The sequence below is a fragment of the Anabrus simplex genome, chromosome X (genome assembly GCF_040414725.1).
Source record: "Anabrus simplex isolate iqAnaSimp1 chromosome X, ASM4041472v1, whole genome shotgun sequence".
Classification (NCBI taxonomy): Eukaryota; Metazoa; Arthropoda; class Insecta; order Orthoptera; family Tettigoniidae; genus Anabrus; species Anabrus simplex.
Genome location: NC_090279.1, coordinates 149,810,511 through 149,832,118, shown reverse-complemented (window position 1 = coordinate 149,832,118; position 21,608 = coordinate 149,810,511). Strand labels below are relative to the sequence as shown.

The 21,608-nt window shown below is 40.4% G+C and overlaps 2 protein-coding genes across 2 annotated transcripts in view; both read right to left on the bottom strand.

Moving 5' to 3' along the window:
• Nucleotides 1-297: 297 nt before the first annotated feature.
• LOC137503089 (uncharacterized) lies at nucleotides 298-6,295 on the bottom strand. The gene is made up of 4 exons (XM_068230539.1): nucleotides 5,850-6,295; nucleotides 5,462-5,636; nucleotides 1,388-1,532; nucleotides 298-1,266 (listed from the first exon to the last, which is right to left on the bottom strand). The coding sequence occupies exons 1-4, from the start codon at nucleotides 6,068-6,070 to the stop codon at nucleotides 1,040-1,042; spliced, it is 768 nt and encodes a 255-aa protein (XP_068086640.1). The 5' UTR covers nucleotides 6,071-6,295; the 3' UTR covers nucleotides 298-1,039.
• A 2,410-nt stretch (nucleotides 6,296-8,705) lies between these two features.
• The window catches only part of LOC136886018 (retinol-binding protein pinta), a 35,920-nt gene continuing 23,017 nt past the window's right edge, over nucleotides 8,706-21,608 (bottom strand). The window contains exons 4-7 of the mRNA XM_067158729.2: nucleotides 18,223-18,481; nucleotides 14,326-14,436; nucleotides 10,663-10,768; nucleotides 8,706-8,941 (exon numbers count right to left, since the gene is read on the bottom strand). Of these exons, the coding sequence (XP_067014830.2) occupies nucleotides 8,790-8,941; nucleotides 10,663-10,768; nucleotides 14,326-14,436; nucleotides 18,223-18,481 (628 nt within the window). The 3' untranslated portion in view covers nucleotides 8,706-8,789. The remainder of the gene's footprint in view (nucleotides 8,942-10,662; nucleotides 10,769-14,325; nucleotides 14,437-18,222; nucleotides 18,482-21,608) is intronic.

Genomic DNA, 21,608 nt, shown 5'->3' with positions numbered 1-21,608 from the left:
TGTAATTGTGCTTCTCTATAGGATAACAATAGGCACCTCAAAACGGCTGTCTAGAAGTGAGTGCAATGCGAAGCGGTGTTGTCAGTTTTCTTCTTGCAGTGCAGCTAATAATAACACCACTCATGTTCACAATATGAAACACGACGACAAGATATGGCAACCCAGCCCTTCACTCCACGCGCAGTTGACAAGCATCGGACATCCAGCATTTCCAGGTTTCCATTGGATACAGCAGGGCTCTCACTGACTACTAGTCTAAAAATGCCTGTTGCTCACGGTCAAATTTTTGGTAAAATTATTTGACAAAAGATTTGACAAAAATTTCTTAACATCTTTTATCAAATATGTTGTGTTGTACACGGTAAAATATTTCTTCAAACTCATACCAGTGCCATCTGTTGGTCAAAACTCAGAATTAAATTTGTTTGGCCTGACCTCTGTGGGAATAGGTCCCAAGTACTGAAACTGATTGTTTTGCTCTTTGGCTGTCAGATGAGCATGTTCTACTGTCAGTGAATAAATCACAAATGCCATCAGTACATAGTAAACAAATTGCAGCTTTAGTTGCAATAGCTGCATGTGCAGTTATTAAAAGGAAAAACAGTAGGAAGAGGAGAGCTATAAGGTGGTGGACCAGACTTGGGTGGGATGATGGAAGGGGATTGTTATCTTTAGTCCAGAATGAATTGAAGTTGAGGACACTGAATCATACAGGAATTTCTTAAGAGTGAGTGAAGGGAACTTCAAAAAATTGCTCCAGTTAGTTGGACCTAGAATAGCAAGAAAGACACAAATATGAGGCAAGCTATTCTAGCTGCAATGAGACTACAAGTAACACTGCGATTTCTTGCCACTGGTGAATTATATACAAACCTCATGTATGCTACAAAAATACCTTTTGGTACCCTGGGTCGTATAATCCCTGAAACATGTAGGGAGATAGACAATGCATTAAGGAAAGACTATTTGTAAGTAGGACTGTATATTTATTAATAATGATATCACAACATAAGGGAATTATTTTATTTTATGACATATTTTACTCCATTTCTTCCAGTAGAGCCTCTGTAAGTAAGTTCTGTATTTTTTGTTTAGTTAAAATTTTCACTCTTTTGTTTTTTATTTGACGGAGCTCACAAGCAATGTAGTTTGCAAATGCTTCCTCTGAATCTACAGCTGAAGCTGACATGGATGCTAATACCTGACTAGCACTTGCCAGCACTTGGTCCTCAGGTGAAACCTTTTTTCTTTTTCTGATTGATGTACCTGAAAAGTGGAAAATCCCTCATATTTTAAAAGTATCATTAATGAAACCACGCTTTCCTAAGAATGTTATTTTAAATTAAATGCAGTAACTCCATTTTACTGGGTATATAATGTTTTGTACCTTCTTTTTGTGGAGGCTGGTTCATCACACTCTTTGTGTTAGAAGCAGGTGTGACTGTGTCAGACTCCTGAACTAGGTCTACCAGTGCCCCGTCATCATCTAATGCTATATCATCCATCGTCATCATGGAGCTTCCCTCAAAATTCTGTAAGGAATTAATTTTCATTTCAGGTTCCAGACACAAATGAAAAATGGTTAAATATTGCTCAAGAATTTGAAGAGAAGTGGAACTTCCCAAACTGCATGGGAGCAATTGATGGGAAACATATTCATTTTGCAGCTCCACAATCAAGTGGATCACACTATTATAATTACAAGGGCACAAAACGCATTATTTTACTAGCAGTGGTTGATGCAACCTATAAATTTATTTATGTGGATATTGGAACTAATGGTCGTGTAAGTGATGGGGGTGTGTTTCAGAAAAGTGATTTATCTTCAGTAATGCATGACAGAATGCTGATCATACCTCCTCCTCGTCAGCTGCCTGAATCTGACAAGGAATTTCCCTTTGTTTTTGTGGCTGATGATGCTTTTCCACTGTCCATAAACATCATGAAACCCTTTCCCAACAGAGTATTGACAATGGAGCAAAAGAAATTTCAATTGCAGGTAGAGTTGGGTAATGTGTGTTTGCAAACAAAGTAGTGTTCAGCCGTACTAATTTCCATTTCTTGGTAAAACGAAAATGGATACATCAAGCTCACGATGGTATCCCTCTAAATGAAGATCTAATAAAAGGAAAAAACAACTTGAGGTAGCTCGTGAAGGCCTGAGTAAGAAAAGGGAGTTGAAAAATCAGGTAGGCCAAACTGTTGCACAGTCTACTACTGATTTAGAACCTAGTTGTAGCAATGCTACTGTTGGACAATCTACCACTAATTTACAGCTTAGTGGTAATAATGTTGCTTTTCATAACAGATCTATTGAAAATCAATCAAATTAAACTAGAACTGAGCAGAAATTATCTGCAGTTTCACCTGTGCTGCTAGGTCAGAGTGATTCGAGCTACATGCTAATACATAGTGGCACTCTTCAGGATTTATTAAAAAATTTGAAATGTCCTGAATATGACTGTGCTAGTCTAAATGTTGTGGTAAAAGATCAGCTTGGTTTGGCAAACAAGCTGCATGTAATATGTAGTGCATGCAAGCATTGTACCATCAAGGTGTATACCAGTCCTAGGGCCAAAGTACAGTGTAAATCTGAAAGACCTCCCTTTGATGTCAATAGAAAAAGTGTAGAGGCTTTCCTAAGTATGGGGCTAGGCCATAGATATATGGAAAGGTTCTGCATATGCATGGGTATGCACTGTATGAACTCCAAGACATTCACCAGCCACATGAATGGCCTAGCCACAGAGGTCATAGATGCAAAAATGAAAATGCTTAGGCAGTCCAGAATGAATGTTTGCAAAGCACATGAGGATGTTGATTCTTCATTAGTGAATGCCAGTGTCAGACATTGCTGTGTCTTATGATGGTACATATCACAAGCAAGGCCATACATCATTGTATGGCATTGGCCTGGTAGCTGATATTTTAACAGGACTGATCATTGACTATGAGGTTTTGTCAAAATTTTGCCACTATTGTGTCACTATTGCTAATGAAATGGATCCTGATATACCAGAATTCATGGTGCTTTCAGGGTATCATAAAAAGAGTGGTGAATGCTGTAAAAATTATGATGGCTCCTCAGGTTCAATGGAGGTCACTGCAGCTGATATAATGTGGAGATCTCTTCAGGAGTGCAAGATGAGATACACCACTGTACTCTCTGACGGAGATGCTAGGACCCACCAGCACCTGAATGAAGTTTCAATGTATGGTAAAGGTGTGGAAATAGTAAAAGAGGAGTGTTAACCATGTGGCAAAGAATAACCACAGCATTTTTTAAACTAAAAAAGGACACTAAAGACCTAAAACTGGGTGGTCGTGGCCCTACTAAACAGAATTTAGAGAACATAAAGAAACTCACAAGTTACTATAGATAGGTCATTCAGAATCATTTACCAGATGTACCTGCCATGAAAAATGCAATATATGCTACCCTGTACCATTACAGGTCTACAGATCACAAACCAGAACACAAAAAATGTCCCCAAGAAACAGATTCTTGGTGCTTCTACAATAGAAGCATTGCCCATGGCGGGACTCCACAGAGCCATACCAAGATGTCTGTTCAGTTGTCTGACAGCATGTTATTGAGAATTTTGCCTGTCTACCAGAGACTAGCAAGCAATGAATTGTTAGCTCACTGTGTCAGGGGAGGAACACAAAATTCCAATGAGAGTGTGCATTCTCTCATTTGGAAAAAATGTCCAAAAGAAATTTTTATTTCTAAAAAAGGCTGGACTTGGGAGCATTCAGTGGAGTTTCTGAGTTCAATATGGGATGCTCTGCCACCCATAAACTGAAATGTGTGCTAAGAGGGGAAGAATATCCAACAGCTTCCTCTACAATTTGTCAGCATCGTGATATTGCCAGAGTAAACGAAAGCAGGTCATGGGTTAAACGAAAGAAAGGGGCACCACGTGGCATAAAATCAAGAAAATTGCAACAGGAAGCTGCTAAGAAACAGGAAGGGGAAACTTACAAATCAGGAGCATTCTGAACCTTCAGGTAGGCATTCACTGTACCATGTCAATGTTATTGAGAATTTTGCCTACCTACCAGAGACTAGCAAGCAATGAATTGTTAGCTCGCTGTGTCCACACGTATCACATTTTGTCTGAAATGGGTGAAATTTTCCATTTATGTTCAGAAATAGACAGTGAACAAAGTTACAGAGCAAAAATTCAGGTTTCTTTGTTCTAAGTAAGAAAAATAAAAATTTGTAGAAAAGAAGCCATAAAATTTTAAAAAAATATTATGTGTGATATTAAAATTTATTACAGCTAAATCTTTGAAGTTACTTGAGATATCTTTCTGTAAAGTTCTTAAGCCTGTTTGAGGGTATGTAATATCAAAATACTAAATTTTAATAGCATTGCTAATGTGTGTGGAAGATTTTGATTAATACATGATTAGCAAAAATAATTTAAGTAAAATGCATACATTTTGAGAATTAATTGAATAATTTCAATGAAATGTTGTATACATGTTAGTTTCTAAGTTTAAAGTCAGCTGTCAAAATTTCAGGAAGTTTGGTTCAGAAATATGGAAGTCTGAAAACTCAGTACCAATGTCCCATAAGTAAAATAAACCTGTCAGTGGACAAAGTTGGAGCTATTGTTCAAGTCACCTGTACTTTGCATAACTTCCTTCTGGAATACAACAAAGCAGTTTACATGTGTATGAACAGCACAGATCAGGAAAATATAAATGAAGGAAGGCTGCAGCATGGAAACTGGAGGAACAGTCAGTCAATGGAAGGAACTGAGGGGCAAAGTGGAAACACAGCAGCTCAAATACCTCTGAACATAACAAATAATTTTAAAGGTTATTTTAGTAGAATAGGACAAGTGAAGTGGCAAGAACATTGGGTGAACAGCTACCGATTTTGAAGGCAGAACAAACACTTTTTTGATTTCACTATTTGCTGTCTTGTTTCATTTTTGTTAATTAGTCTGATAATATATGTAAATATTATAAAGTATTACTTTACAATTTTAATAGATCTAAATGACATGCAGCTCAGTAATGCAGGTGTTTGAACTCAGTAACCAAATCATTCCTACAATTACATATGGCAATTGTTACTTCATCTCATCAGCACCACTAGCAAAGAAAGAGACCAGTATGATTAAGAAGCACCAACATTAAAATCCCCCTACCTTTCTTCTCACATGAAACTGTTACAAGTGTTGCCTGCACTAAAACGTCTAATGTTATTTTAATGAACAGCTTATACAATAGCAACCTTAGAACCAAGCATCAGTGATTTTGTTCTCTTAAATAAACAATATTTCGGAAAGTTTTCTTTATTTAGGCCTACTTAGGGCCTACTTTTCTAACTTGCTTCTTAATTTATTCTGCTTCACTTTTATAGGATATTTATAATGATGATCATTAGAATGCAAGTTATTTATTTCATAAAATGATTAATATACTTCGTATTCAGTGCACTTACCAAGACTATAGACTCAGTAAATCCATCTTCACTGAGCTGTGACATGTCAAGGTTAGATTTGCTACTTCTTGGCATGATGTGGTCAGTAAGAAACAGCAGTCTGTCATACCACACAAATGATGGCCTGTATACATCATCGGAGCTCATTCCACTCTTCAGTTTGTTAACTTTATTCCTGAAATCGTAATGTCAATCCATTAAAACACATACAGTAGGCCTATCTATAATAGTTACTGCTGCTTAGAAAACATAGGCCTTTCTATGAATGGCTCGACCGAACTTGAGATAGATCATTCAAATAATTTATCACAGGCCGAGTACTAACTACAATAACGGAACAATCGTCTCCCAGATAGGAATTCCCAGGAAGGAATAACACTGCACTAACCTTTCGTTGTTAAATTGTGTTCGTAGGCCATTGATCTTGGACTTCACTTCTGAAGAATCGGTGTTTGGCCGGACTTCACACAGTGCCCGCGCAATTTTTGCCTCCGCATCTCTCCTAGCATTCCTGTTATGATACAGTGGAGACTTAACTGCATATAAACACGTATGTTTCATATACTCTTCAATTAAAATTTCGACTGCTTCTTTCGTCCAGCCCGACATGTTTGTTTACAACTTGAGCTTCACAGACCCGCTACCAGATCGCTACTTCATCTCATACACTGCTGTGATTGGCTGTTGTGTCAAATAATTTAATGAAAATAGGACATGCTCTATTTGACCATGATTTGACAAAATACTTTATCAAATCAGGTGTTCCGTAAAATTTGACCGTTAGCAACAGTCACTCCTTATTGAACAACGAGTTGTTCAATAAATTTGGTGAAAAATTTGACCGTGAGCAACGGGCATAATGAAGCTGCCATTGGCACGGCTCCAGTCAAAGAATATTTCCCCCCCACTATGTCTACTGAAGCTGCCATTGGCACGGCTCCAGTCAAATGTATTTCACCCTGTCTAGTGTAGCTGCCACTGGCGCAGCTTCAGTCGAAGAATACTTCTCTCCAGTCTAATCAAGCTGTCATTGGCGCTGTTTGAGACAAATAATATTTCTCCCTAGTCTACTGAAACTGTCATTGGCGCTGTTTGAGTCAAATAATATTTCTCCCTAGCCTACTGAAACTGTCATTGCTGCTGTTTGAGTCAAAGAGTATTCCCCCCTAGTCTACTGAAACTGTCATTGGCGCTGTTTGAGTCAAAGAATACTTCTCCCTAGTCTACTCAAGCTGTCATCGGCATCCTTTGAGTCAAAGAGTACTTCTCACTAGCCTGCTGAAAATGTCATTGGCGCTGTATAAGTCAAAGAGTATTTCCCCCTAGTCTACTGAATCTGTCTTTGGCATGTTTGTGTCAAATAATATTTCCCCCCCCCAGTCTACTCAAACTGTCATTGGCGCTTTTGAATGAGTCAAATGATATTCCCCCTAGTCTACTGAAACAGTCATTGGCGCTATTGAATGAGTCAAATAAAATTTCCCCCTAGTCTCATGAAAATATCATTGGCGCTATGGAATGAGTCAAATAATATTTCCGCCCAGTCTACTCAAGCTGTCATTGGAGCTCAGTCAAGGAAAATTTCCCCCTAGTCTACTGAATCTGTCTTTGGCATGTTTGTGTCAAATAATATTTCCCCCCCCAGTCTACTCAAACTGCCATTGGCGCTTTTGAATGAGTCAAATGATATTCCCCCTAGTCTACTGAAACAGTCATTGGCGCTATTGAATGAGTCAGATAATATTTCCCCCTAGTCTACTGAAACTATCATTGGTGCAATTGAATGAGTCATATAAAATTTCCCCCTAGTCTCATGAAAATATCATTGGCGCTATGGAATGAGTCAAATAATATTTCCGCCCAGTCTACTCAAGCTGTCATTGGAGCTCAGTCAAGGAAAATTTCCCCCTAGTCTGCAGAAGCTGTCATTGGCGTGGTTTGAGTCAAATAATATTTCCCCCCGAGTCTACTCAAGCTGTCAATGGCGCTATTGAATTAGTCAAATAATATTTCCCCCTAGGCTACTGAAACTGTCATTGGCGTTGCTTGAGTCAAAGAATATTTCCCCCCAGTCTACTCAAGCTGTCATTGGCGATATCTGGGTCGAATAATTTTCCCCCTTGTCTACTGAAGCTGTCATTGGCGCGGTTTGAGTCAAATTATATTTCCCCCTAGTCTACTGAAGCTGTCATTGGCGCTATTTGAATCAAATAATATTTCCCCCTAAACTACTGATGCTGCCACTGGAGCGGTTTGAGTCAAAGAATATTTCTTCCTAGTCTACTGAAGCTGTCATTGGCGCTTCGTGAGTCAAAGAATATTTCCCCCTAGTCTAATGAAGCTATCATTAACGCTGTTGAATGATTCAAAGACGATTTCCCCCTAACCTACTGAAACTCTCATTAACGCTATTGAATGAGTCGAAGAACATTTCCTTCTAGTCTACTGAAGGTGTAATTGGTGCGGCTCCAGTCAAAGAATATTTCTCGTTAGTCTCGTGAAGCTATAACTGGTGGGACTCCAGTCAAATATTATAAGTCTCTAGTCTACTGAAGCTGTCACGGGTGCGGCTTGAGTCAAAGAATATTTCTCCCTAGTCTACTGAAGCTGTCACTGGTGCAACTCCAGTCAAGGAATATTTCTCCCTAGTCTACTGAAGCGGCCAAAGGTGTGGCTCCGGCACCAGTCAAATAATATTTCCTCCTAGTCTATTGAGCTGTCAATGGCTCGTTTTGAGTCAAAGAATAAATCCTCTAGTCTGCTAAAGCTGTCACCAGTGCGGCTTGAGTCAAAAAATATGTTTCCCTAGTCTACCGAAGCTGTCACTGGTGCGACTCCAGTCAAAGAATACTTTTCCTCTAGTCTGCTGAAGCAGTCACCGGTGCGGCTTGAGTCAAAGAATATGTCCCCTCTAGTTTACTGAAGCTGTCACCGGTGCGCCCTGAATCAAAGAATATTTCTCCCTAGTCTACGGAAGCTTTCACTGGTGCGCCTTGAGTCAAAGAATATCCCCCCTGCCTACTCTACTGAGGCTGTCATTGGTACTGTTTTAGTCATAGAATATCCGAGGGTGGGTATTATTTTACTCAAACAGAACAAATGACAGCCAACGCCACCCCGGATGGTAAAATATTTAGAGAGGTACAACAATATAGGACTCGAAATTTCTTGGTTCAGATGGATGGAAATATGACAACAAGTGCAAAGAGGAGCTAAGGGTTGTTAGGATCGGTAACACACTCAGTACTTGATGTTAATGCACTTATCACATTTTATCTGGTGGTTAATATTTACACATGAGTTTAATAATATTTCCGATGCTTTCAGTTTAGTCAAAGGATAACTGTCTGAAGGAACCTTCGATACCAAACAGATCTTCACTAGTCTTGGGTTTACCGGGTCTCTTCTTCTCGTTTGAGCAGTATTTGAGGTCTTCCAGGAAGAATTCTCGGTAACTCTCCACCTTTTTCTTCCACTGGGCTGTGAAAGAGAAAAAAAAGAACTTCTCAATAACAATCGAGTATTATCCCATACACGAGGAGCGCTTTTTAAATAAGTTTCGACATTTTCTTTGCTTGCCTGCCTGCATGGTTTTTGCAGGACATATATTCTGCCTTTTCAAAATGCACAGTTCAAAAAATTAGGTGAACATGTACTTGAACGTATGCTATGCCCCACAAAACAATACCTCACACCCAAGTATATTACCAACTAAACCTTCATTCTTTATCGTTGAAGTATAGAAAAGAATATCGATGGATTCGCGTCCATTTTCAGAACACAAACGGAAATGTCCAAATAGGGGCGAAAACAATCCTCCAATGTGGATTTTTTTTTATCACAGTTGGAGAGCTTTAGTGTGGTGTATGTCCTCCACATGCATTTATCACAGCTTGGCACCTACGTCGCATTCTCCTTATAAGTCGATGGAGGTCACGTTGCTGTATCAGGTCCCATTCTTCAATGAGAGCTTCTTCGAGGTCTCGGAGAGTCTATGGCGGAACAGGACGCCCACGAACACTTCTGTCAAGCCTATCTCACACATGCTCGATGAGATTAAGGTCGGGACTCACTGCTCGCTATTCCATCCCTTGAATATCCAGTTCTCGCAAGACAGCTCTGGTGATGCGCGCTACATGATCCCTGACATTGTCGTGCATGAGTACGAATTCAGGGCTAACACCGTATCCAGCAACAAACACATGCTGTAACAGTATCTGCTCGATGTACCCAGCAGCGGTAATATAACCATGGACGACGACAAGATCCGTACGGTCATCAATACTAATGCCACCCCACACCATCACAGAACCTTGTCCGAATCGATCGCCTTTTTGGACATTTGGCATTTACTGCTCACCACGGCGTCTCCATACACGTTGACGGCAATCACGCTGTGTCAGTGGAAATCGGGACTCGTCTGTGAACAACACAGGTCTCCATTGGCGAAGGTGCCAGTTGACGTGGGTACGGTCAAAATAATAGAAGGCGAGCTGCGCGATTTTGCTGCGTTAAACAGGGCACTCGAACAGGAATTCTGGGACGTAAGGACACTTCTCTTAACCTGTTTCTTACTGTCTGGTCAGACACTGTGACTCCAGTGACCCTCCTGAGGTCTTGTTGCAGTTCTCTGGCAGTTGCTGAACGACGCCACAACGCACAGATGGCCAGATATTGGTCATCCTGTGGGGTCGTCATGCGTCTACGACCTTGTCCAACCCTCCCTGTGAACTGGCCTGTCTCACTGTAGCGATTCCACAAGCGTTTTAGCGGAAAGACATTGAGATCCACAGCAACACGACGAAAAGGCCATTCTTTCTGGATCAAAGTGATGGCTATTGCGACTTGAACCTCATTAAGATGTCTCATGGGATGTGCTGGTTTACGTACAACGTGCTCAAATGACCTCAGTAGTCTGTGTATGTGTAATTGTGTACCTCACAACGACACACGAACGCACCGCTATTCACTTGGTTTTTAGGAACCAACTGACAGTTTAATGCATGACTACGCCTACAGATGGAGTATAAGTTCGATTTAACGTACCCTGAGTAGCTAAGGTCTCAAGGTATGCTTTACGACCAGGAACACCACCTACCAAATCAACGTTCACATTCTAGACGTTACAAAACATGTTCCCCTAACTTTTTTGAACTCGAGACCGGCTTTTATTATTATTATTATTCTTTTCGTGGGTTTACCTGTCAGTTCTTGCACTGAGGGCGCATCGCCACCATAATCCTTAGGGAGAACACTCTTCGGAATGTTTTTGTACACAGATTCCATATCGTCACCATGGAGATAGATCTGTAACACACGATCACAAATAACAAAAATAAAATAAAGGAAAATAAACACAAATAAGCCACAAATAAAATATTGTGATGATGATGATGATAATGATAATGATGATGATGATGCTTGTTGTTTAAAGGGGCCTAACATCGAGGTCATCGGCCCCTAATGGTACGAAATGAAATAACAAAAAGTACAAATTCATCCACTGACCAAAATAAAATAAAAAATGTCATGAAGAATGAATGGATGGACATGAACCCAACAAAAAACAAAAAAAACAGTGGATCAGACTCAAAAAAGATCGTAAATAATAGTATTACTGACCAAGAGACCACTTATATAGCACAATGATGCTTGATGTCTAAAGGGGTGCAAAATCCATGTCTAAGGCCCGACAGAAGAGTACATGTCGCGAGTAAAGTAGAACCACGGTATTTGTCATGTTGGGCTACTAATCAAAAGCAGCGAAGACTCACGGTGTTCCACACATGATGGTACTACTCACAAGTATTGTATGTCGTACAGGTAACGCAGACCTATGGTGTTTCTCACACAATGGCGCCACTCATAGCCAACGCAAACCGATGAGGCTCCTCACCTAGGTGGGGCGCCGGTATTCCCGTGTGTTCCTCACATAGTGGGCACCAATCACAGGCAACGCAGATCGACGGTGTCGCGTATATAGCGGTACAACTCACAGGCTACGCCCAGACCCGCGGTGTTGCTCACATGGGTACGACGCACGGGTACTGGAAACCCCACGCCAGCCTCTTGTATGTACGTTGGGTATTCAGCCCGAAGGCTGGTTTGATCCTCCGCAGCTCCGCCAACAGCTGTCATAAACAGCCTAGGCGTCACTGAAGAAGCATACTAGGGAAATGAGGAGTGAGGTAGTTTCCAGTTGCTTTCCTCACCGAGCCAGACGTTGTTATTACATATCAGTCTGCCAAGCCCACCGAAATGCATGCACCAACTGACCCTATGAGCGATATTTTCACACCATTCATAACAGGGACTGGCTGCATAAGGAATGGTATTACTAGCATCGCTCATACCTCAGTCACTTTCATATTGTCAAAGCCAAGGATGAGACTGAGACAGAACAATGAAAGTAAAAAAAATATTCTAGCCCATACCAGAAGACATAGTGCACTGTAAACACTACTGTAGGTCCTGCCAGCAAAGCCAGCCTCTTAACTGGTACGAATCACAAACCTATTTCGTACCTAATATAGTGGTACTACTCGCAAGTACAGGCAACCCATGGTGTTCCCCGCATGATGGTACGAATCAAAAGTAGTTTCATGTTTCTAATTCAATTATCCCTTGGTCGCCCCTTTTAGTCGCCTCTTACGACAGGCAGGGGATACCGCGGGTGTATTCTACATGTGCGTTCCCCACCCGCAGGGGGTAGTGTGTTTGGTCCGCGAGAGGTATTTTATTTCCCTCAAGTCCGCCGGCAAGCCGGTTAGAACCCCACTATCCGTCACTTGTTACGCGCCACGTGGGAGTATCACCTCCCCCCCCCCCACCTGCTACGCCAGCGTAGTAGGTTCGTGGAATAAAATATTGTATCAGGTTAATAATTTAATTCGTTCATTCTTGGTCCAAAATATAACGGCTCTACACAACAACACGTCTGTTCTTCAAATAACTTCCATATACATTTATACTCTTGATGTCCTTCAGGTATCTTCGGGCCGATGACCTTCGATGTTAGGCGCCTTAAAACAACAAGCATCAAGTATCTTTTCCTAGCTCGACATCTACCTCTCTTCTCAACGCTTTCCCTTCTAAATGATAGCGATGAAGATGTTTTGTCGAACGATATTATTGTGGTAGTAAGGTAGGGGAGCCAAATTCTGTACATTCACCTAATTTCGTCCCCCTAGGGATTTCCAGCCCCTAATGTTTAGCCGCGCGCACACACGTAGCCTCATCCCGTTGCCTTGTTGTGAGAGTTGCTTATGTGCACCACGTTTACTTTCCGTGTACAAGGAGGATTCATTTTTCATGCTAAAATGAGTTAGTGCAGCATTCAAATTAAGATCCTGTTATTCCTAGAGCAAGCACTGACATGTGTATGAAATACTGGAGTGCATTTCAGTCGTGCGGAGTAGTTGCTGGTGTGTAATTGCTACAGTGACGTGGTTTGCGTGACTTACTGTAGCGTCCACTAAAGTAAATCAGTGAATGTTCGTAATTTCGTCCCCCCTTCATTTCATTTGATAGTTATGAAGTTTATTATCATTTTCAGATGGGAAACGCAACCAGTGGGATAAGGACGCTACGAAAAAGGCTATTAAGGCAGTGAGGGACAAGATAATGGGTTACAAGTGCAAGTAAATCTTTTAACATCCCACGAGCTACGCTGAAAAACCATGTTAAAAAGAATAGCAAGAAAACGTTTTTCATAAATGGTTACTTTTTTTTTGCTAGTTGCTTTACGTTGCACCGACACAGACAGGTCTTATGGCGACGATGGGACAGGAAAAGGCTAGGAGTGGGAAGGAAGCGGCCGTGGACTTAATTAAGGTACAGCCCCAGCATTTGCCTGGTGTGAAAATGGGAAAACACTGAAAACCATTTTCAGGGCTGCCGACAGTGAGGTTCGAACCTACTATCTCCCGAATACTGGATACTGGCCGCACTTAAGCGACTGCAGCTATCGAGCTCGGTTTCATAAATGGCCTTCAAGTAATTCGTTATAGGGAAAGTGTTTGGTAAGGTTAGAAAGGAAACATCTATTAAAATTAACTGTATTTTTCATAAATTTTCTGCGGGCGAAATGACGAACACATTTTTTAGTTTAGTTTCTCTAGTGTTTATGTCAAATATTGAATACCTTACGTCATAACAGTTCCATTGTAACTTGCCCGTAAGTGGAGAATTCATTGAGTAAGTTAAAATATATACCAATTTCTATCCTTGTCCATCATATCTCTGAATTTCTACGAGTCCAAATCTGCTAAGGGGACGAAATATCTGCCCCCTACCTTACACATATCACCTTCCCCACCATTGTAATTATTTGACGTCTATTCTGTGTTAAATTATTCATTCCATGTGTTAAACGTAGAGACTGGAGACTTGTCCATAGAAGAGATTGTTTATATGGATATGTACAGTACTTGGGAAAATGTGGCTATTTACAGAAGACACATTGAAAATTTACATGAGTGACCCCTGTGACCACGGACAAAAGAACTCCATCGTTTGTGGGTAGCTCCTTGTAGCGCGGGGAATCTCTCTCTCTGCATTGGATAGCACATACCCTCGTTGTGTACGTCATGACTAGGGACGAGCAAAATGTCAAGTTTCATATGCTATGCCATGGCTGCTAGCACTCTGGAAAGAAGGATATTTACGAATGCGATGTTTAGTTGGCAACGCACGCCAAGAAAGTGTTCACGTTTCATAATATTTTACAAATATTTTCATATTGCGTGAAAATCTCCATGTTGATTCATATTTTGTAAGGTTTTCAAATTTTCACTCCGTTTATATTTCCATTAATAATTTTTAAAAAATTTCATTGGCAGACCCGATCCAGGTATTATACATACCCTTCGTTTTAGCTTCTCCTTCATGAACGACTTAAACAGACTCAGAACTTTGTCGAAAGCGGGCATCAAGTGAACGAAATGCAGTCCCTTCGTTCGAACAGGGTATCCTTCCTGAAACAAGAAGGAATACAATTGTAGGCATTCACAATTTTGAAAACAGATAGAAACAAATCTTATACAAGATGTATCAAAATTAAGGCATCAATTTTCTAGCAATGGTGCAAGATACAAAACCATACATTTTAATTAAATAACCACAGATCAGAAATGAAAAGCTGAAGTAAAATTTGAGATAGTAGAGAATAATGCTAGTATGTGTCAATAAAGTTGCATTATTGTCCAAAAAATTATATTAAATTTTCCTTTGGGAAATCAAATCATCATAAATATGTCTTATATCACTCATTTCATGTCAGTTTTTCAGTTCTTTTTAATTTTTGCAGTAACCTAATAAGGCTAATGCTGTGTATCTTTTGACAGTAACAAGATAAGTAACTTCGTCAGAATATTGAAGAAATAGCAAAATGTTATTTCCAGATTATTCCAGAATACAAAACAGTCACAGAATGGTTTGACAACATTTGGTGAATCGCTGATTTTGTATTGTTTAAAAGCAAACAAATATCTTCCCCTGAGAAATTTAAACTTGTTTGATTTTTTTTTATTCCCAGGGATGTCTCTCGGTCATGGCCATCCATCAACACTTCACATCACAGCTAGCACGGTTGCTAGGTAACATCGCGTCACACATTTTGTTACATGGTACTATTTCATTACACAAATTTCCGGATGGCATCCCCCTCCCCCGCCTCCCGCAGTGCTCTAAACACATTTATATCAAAACTCATCAAAAGTGTGTCTTCGTGCTTCAATACACGTTCCGAACGATGTTCCATTGCCTGTCGTACATGTTCAAAGGCACCCCAGCGATGTGCTACAGAGAGAACACAGCTTCCAGCACCCGAGCAACTGGCTCTTCTTCGGATGAAATTGAATTCTCATAAAAGCTCACCCTGCTCTAAGCGAACGAAACCGTACTGCCGGTTATCACAACACGAACATCGGATTCTGATATCATAGTATGTCTAACAGAATATGTAATATTGATGATTTTAAAGAACGAGAGTCATAATTTAAACCTGAACTTACAGTAGAGTTTCTGAATTTGTCGCTTCAGACTCACAGAAATGTTCCAAAAATAGTCTTTTAACGTTGATATGCCTTTCGTTGTCAAGTTGTTTTGACTGCCCTTTACAATTGTTTTATGTGCTTTGAACATTCGGGCGTATTTTAGAAACGATATTGCCCGAGATGGTGCAACAAACAATATATTGGTCTGGATGAATACTGTTTCGGGTAAGTAGACACCCACTTTTTGAAAAGTCTGTCCCTGCGCTTTATTAATGGTCATACAGAAGGCTGGTCGACTTGATACCTTCCCATCTATGCCTACGTCGACTGTTTTATCTTAGCACCACGTAAGTTATTAGGGACGTTCTGCCATCTGTTGAGCATATTTATAACCTTCAGAAGGTCAGAGAATCAAAGAGTATCTAGCAGTGAACAGTATTCTTCCATGTTGAGAAGAAGTGAATATTTTCAGGCTTGACAAATAGTAATCAAACATGGCTGCTTGCAATCACATTACTAAGGACGAAACTCACATATATCAGAGTATTAATGAAAGTGCTAATCGCTTAGAAATCAGCTAATGAGAGAATTTGTTGCGGGCTAGGATAAGATTTCGTCTGCAATTATTGGAGTGGTAACTTAGTGGTTTGATTTTAGGATTACTCAAAGTTACTACTAGTAAAATGTGTTCATTCCTCCCCTGAAGGGGGAGGTGGGCCTCTTAGATGGTGACGCGGCCTCTCAGGCCGGGAGATTTGTGGCGGTGAAGGAGAAGCTCGGAGAAGGTGAGGGGGTTGGCGGCCGTGGCCTAAACTAGCAACTATCCCGGCATTCGCCTTAGTGCAGGAGAACAGAAAACCACGGTGAACCATTCTCAGGACAGCTGACAGTTGGGGCCAGCCATGAGGTCCAGCCCTTCCCCGTCTCCAGAATGCAGAGGCGTAGAACCACTGTAGAGCCGTAGTGGCCACCCCTCCAGTGCTCGGTTGGCCGGTCAGAGTGCAGAACCGTTGGACCACGGACCAAACGTGGCCACTTAAGGCCAGAGACCCACTCTGCATCTACCGACGTCAACGTTGACTGAACTTAAGAGACCTATCAGTGCCTGATAGTGCCTGGTAATTCCGGAGAGAATATGGCAAACATGAAGCAAATTGGTCCAGTAGAACGGACTGGACAAAACTGTGTTTAGTGAACCTTTTTATATATAGAGTCTTAGAGCATATGGCATTAAATGAACTCCTTTCCGTTATGGTTTTATTGATAATATGGATTAATACGTAGTCAAATGATTAAATTCGTGGACTGGCCGTCTAGTATCGCTATGGTGCACTACTTCGGAGAGTTGACACCACATGATGTTGCCGTGACAGTTCTTCGCTAGTCCCAGCAATAGACAGTTACGTGCATACAGTATAAGCAGAACTACGGTCTCTGTTGTGAAAGGTAGTTGAATGTCAGCGGTAGAACTTGAGCAACAGGCCAGTTTAAAGTTCTGGCAAGAATTAGGCAAATCTGCTGGCGAGACGTTTCAGATGATGAAGTCGAAATCGCCCGGAAAATTTCGCGAAAGAAGCAGTTTGAAAGACTATGTGATCCTTGAACTGCCAGCGCTAGTCAACGAACATATTGACTTAAGTACGTACAAAGGTGTACATTGGGTTGCCTGTACTATAGGCGCCAGTCCAAGAACTTACTGACTGTAGTACATGAGAGTGCGCCGTGTTGCCTACACTGTAGGCGCCAGTACACGAATAGCTTTTTGATTGTAGTGGTGTATTTCCATTATCAAGGAAAATACAGTAGAACTCGGTTATAACGATATCCAAGGCACTTGAATAATTGTGTCGTTATAAATGAGGGCCGTAGTAACCGAGATACGTATTATCAGTCTAGCGAGGAGAAAAATACAGTAACATAATCTTAATTAGGTTTTATCCAAGTCGCTCCGTTCAGGTTTTCGTAGCTACTTATTTTTCGACCGTTCTGTTCAAATGCACCAAAAATTTCATTCTTGCTCTTCCAAATCGTTTGGACTGTGCAATTAACACGACACGCGTCAGCTTTTTAAATTTCATTTTCAATTTGGTGAATCACCTTAACATTACCTTTTCTTCCAACGTTAAAACTTTTTCACGTTTTTCAACTTTTTCAATTTTTCAAGTGCCTTGGATGTCGTTATAACCGAGTTCTACTGTATTTTCCTTGGTAATGGAAATAAACCACTACAATCAAAAAGCTATTCGTGTACTGGCGCCTACAGTGTAGGCAACACGGCGCACTCTCATGTACTACAGTCAGTAAGTTCTTGGACTGGCGCCTATAGTACAGGCAACCCAATGTACACCTGTCCATACTGCGTTAAAACTTCCAGTCGAAACTAACCGCACGCAGGTACCGTTAATACCGCAAGAATTCGGACGGGTTACATCGGAGCGGGAAATCTGCCTGTATTCCCGAAGTCTATAACAAAAGGAGACAGGAAGGAATTTATCAGATTGCCATATTTCAACAAAACACTTGCGAGGTAGACTCATATACGTTCATCCAAGGTTGAAAAACACATTTCTTATGAGAATATGTCCGTAACACAGAAAACATGACGTTATAGGCGAGTTGTCGCAGAAACCGATGTCGTTATAAACAAAGTTCAACTGTAATTCTAAATTCCAGATTTTGTGGCGAGAAAGGTGTCTACATTTGTATGGAATTACCTTGCCAGAATTATTTGCAACCCTCTCATCATTTTGATGAGGAGGATCTCACCTGGAAACAGGTCATCGTCTTCTTGATGGTGGTAGGTTGTAGCTGCATTGCGTGTGCGACGGTTGCTCCCCTCATGTCCAACAGGGAGACGATACCCTTCACTGTCCCGGCATCGTCCTCTCTCAGCATGATGTCCCATATCAAGAACACTGACTTGAATATGTCCGAAAGATTGATCTTATTGGGGTCGTAGGCTGCTACTCGCTGCAGCAGTACTCGGCGTCCCTGCGAGTCTGTCCCAGGGAGAGGCAGGTAAGTTCTGTAATTAAAATATCACTCATTAACACTGACATTCACATAGCTTTAAATTCACTACTCGAAATGAAAATTGCAACACCAAGAAGAAATAAATTTTTATTTTTTCTTGGACATGTAAAATAATAATAATAATAATAATAATAATAATAATAATAATAATAATTGTACCGGCTGGTACACCTATACGCCGCACATTTGAATTTTCCGCCTTCAAGTACTCCACTACAGGAGAAACTCTGAACTTTAACAACTGTATCAACTCATAAGTTTTCTCAGAAGATGTCACTACCGTAAATTTTGTGATTACGAAGTTGCCAATACTGTGTGGATTTCAACTTGTTTTGTTTTCCATTGATCAAGAAGTGCGGACATTCTCTTATAGATGTCTCTACTAAAAAAACTATGATCATGCACCCTGGTGTGAAGTGAAGGAACTTTTCTTGAAGATATTTTGTACTCATAAGGTTTCATATAACTAAATTTCGTTCTTTCATTTGTGGATTGGCAATATTAAGATTTTCTTTCCGCCAGTTTTGAAGTTAGCCAATCAAACTTTTCTGTAATTAATTTTAGACCAATCGTGTCTTTCTTCTCCAATTTTGATGTGTAACTTTTAGCCAGCAAATAAACGACTGTGGGTGTGTCTTAATTATTCATGAAAGGTCTCGAATCTTCCCCAAGAGTATAAAAACTGCTGATTTTCCTGTCTCTCGGCCACTCGAACTACATCTAGCCTAGTGTATGGAAGTGTAGCAGGAGGCGGGAAGCGCCTCTTTCATCCGGCAGCAGCTCTTCAACAAAGTAATGGCCACTTAACATATTTATTTCTCGCTAGCTCAGCAGTCTAAACCGCGGGGAAGGTCCGAAACGTTTACTATGTAACCTATCTTGAAACATGTAATTTGCCGTCGCTTTTGTAAAACTTCACATATCTTTAACTGTAAAACGGGGATAGAGAGTGCTTTACCCTCTTGAGCTCCCCTTCATTTTTGGTTTGAGGTGACTACGTTTTGTAACTGTTTCTTCCCTTCTGTAATGTCTTAAAGTTTTCTCATACGAGTCACCTCCATAGTTTGGTATTATCCCCTGTTTCTTCTGCCTAGTGCCTTTAGGTTTTAAAAAGGTTTCATTTAGGAGTGCAAGTACACGCCTCCATTCTGTTTTGCATTTTGGGCCATTTACTTAACCTATTCTTTTTTCAACGAAGGCCCAGTATGTTGGGTACAAGATACCCCTGTTTCTTTGTAAGTGTGCCTTGAGGGCATCTGATAGTAATGTTTGTTGTTGCCTTTGATAGGCTCAGAAATTTGAGAGCGGGTCAGCTCTTTCTTGTGTTTGAAAAGTTGGAATTCAAGAGGACAACTGGGGCAAATATTCATTTATATGAAGGGGAGTTAGGGATTGGAATAACTTACCAAGGGAGATGTTCAATAAATTTCCAATTTCTTTGAAATCACTTAGGAAATGGCTAGGAAAGCAACAGATAGGGAATCTGCCACCTGGGCGACTGCCCTAAATGCAGATCAGTACTGATTGATTGATTGATTGATTGATTGATTGATTGATTGATTGATTGATTGATTGATTGATTGATTGATTGATTGATTGATTGATTGATTGATTGATTGATTGATTGATTGATTGATTGATTGATTGATTGATTGATTGATTGATTGATTGATTGATTGATTGATTGATTGATTGATTGATTGATTGATTGATTGATTGATTGATTGATTGATTGATTGATTGATTGATTGATTGATTGATTGATTGATTGATTGATTGATTGATTGATTGATTGATTGATTGATTGATTGATTGATTGATTGATTGATTGATTGATTGATTGATTGATTGATTGATTGATTGATTGATTGATTGATTGATTGATTGATTGATTGATTGATTGATTGATTGATTGATTGATTGATTGATTGATTGATTGATTGATTGATTGATTGATTGATTGAAGTGCCTCTGGGAGGCTTGAGGTTAAAAGTTGAGAACAAGTGCTCCTTGAATGAAGGGGATTTCTGCCCTTTGAACAAATTTATGCCTGGGTAAAGTTGGGCTAGTAGCTCAAGGATTGTAAATTTATTTATTTATAAGCCCAGAACTGGTTAAGATCCCTGAACTTGTGCTTTCGTTTGTAAGAAGTATATCTTGTACCTGATTTGTTGTTATTTCACCTAGTGAAAATTTGTTAAATCTTCTTGTCTATTGAAAATATAATCTTCAGTTAAATTTTAAGTTTTGGTTTCATATTGTGGATAGACCCATTCCAGCCCGCACCTTCTTTCACCTCTGCATTCCACGGGTATCCCCGTAACAATAATAATAATAATAATAATAATAATAATAATAATAATAATAATAATATACCGGGCGAGTTGGCCGTGGGGTTAGGGGCGTGCAACTGTGAGCTTGCATCCGAGAGATAGTGGGTTTGAACCCCACTGTCGGCAGCCCTGAAGATGGTTTTACGTGGTTTCCCATTTTCACAACAGGCAAATGCTGGGACTGTACCTTAATGAAGGCAAAAGCGTCCACCAGGGTGGGGCAAGTGAGTTTCATTTTAATACTAGTTATCGATCACAATAATCCCCTTAATATTGGTCTTGCACAAAACAAAAAATTAAATATATATATAAAATTGCAAATAATGACATAATTAGACGGTCTTATCAAAAACGTTCTTATAACCAATTATGTTATAAATCGATGGGTTGTTCTTGTGGTCCCTTGTAAAAACTGTCGTTTGTTGTAGACAGCTCGCTCGGTCAATTGCAGGAACGCTTGCAGCCAATCTTTTTCCGCCATTTTCCTGTTCTCCCCTTCACACACGCGCTTCCTCTCACTAGTAACAGCTAACGGCAAGCAACAGCGCGCACTCCATCAGACGACCAGCTCACTTAACAATAACAACATCCAGGGCTGGAAGACAGGACGTGTCATATTAGTTTTCTATGCATTTTCAAGTCAACATTTACCGTCGTAGATTTTAAATATTGCCGGGCTGAGTGGCTCAGACGGTTAAAGCGCTGGCCTTCTAACCCCAACTTGGCAGGTTCGATCCTGGCGCAGTTCGGTGGTATTTGAAGGTGCTCAAATACGACAGCCCCGTG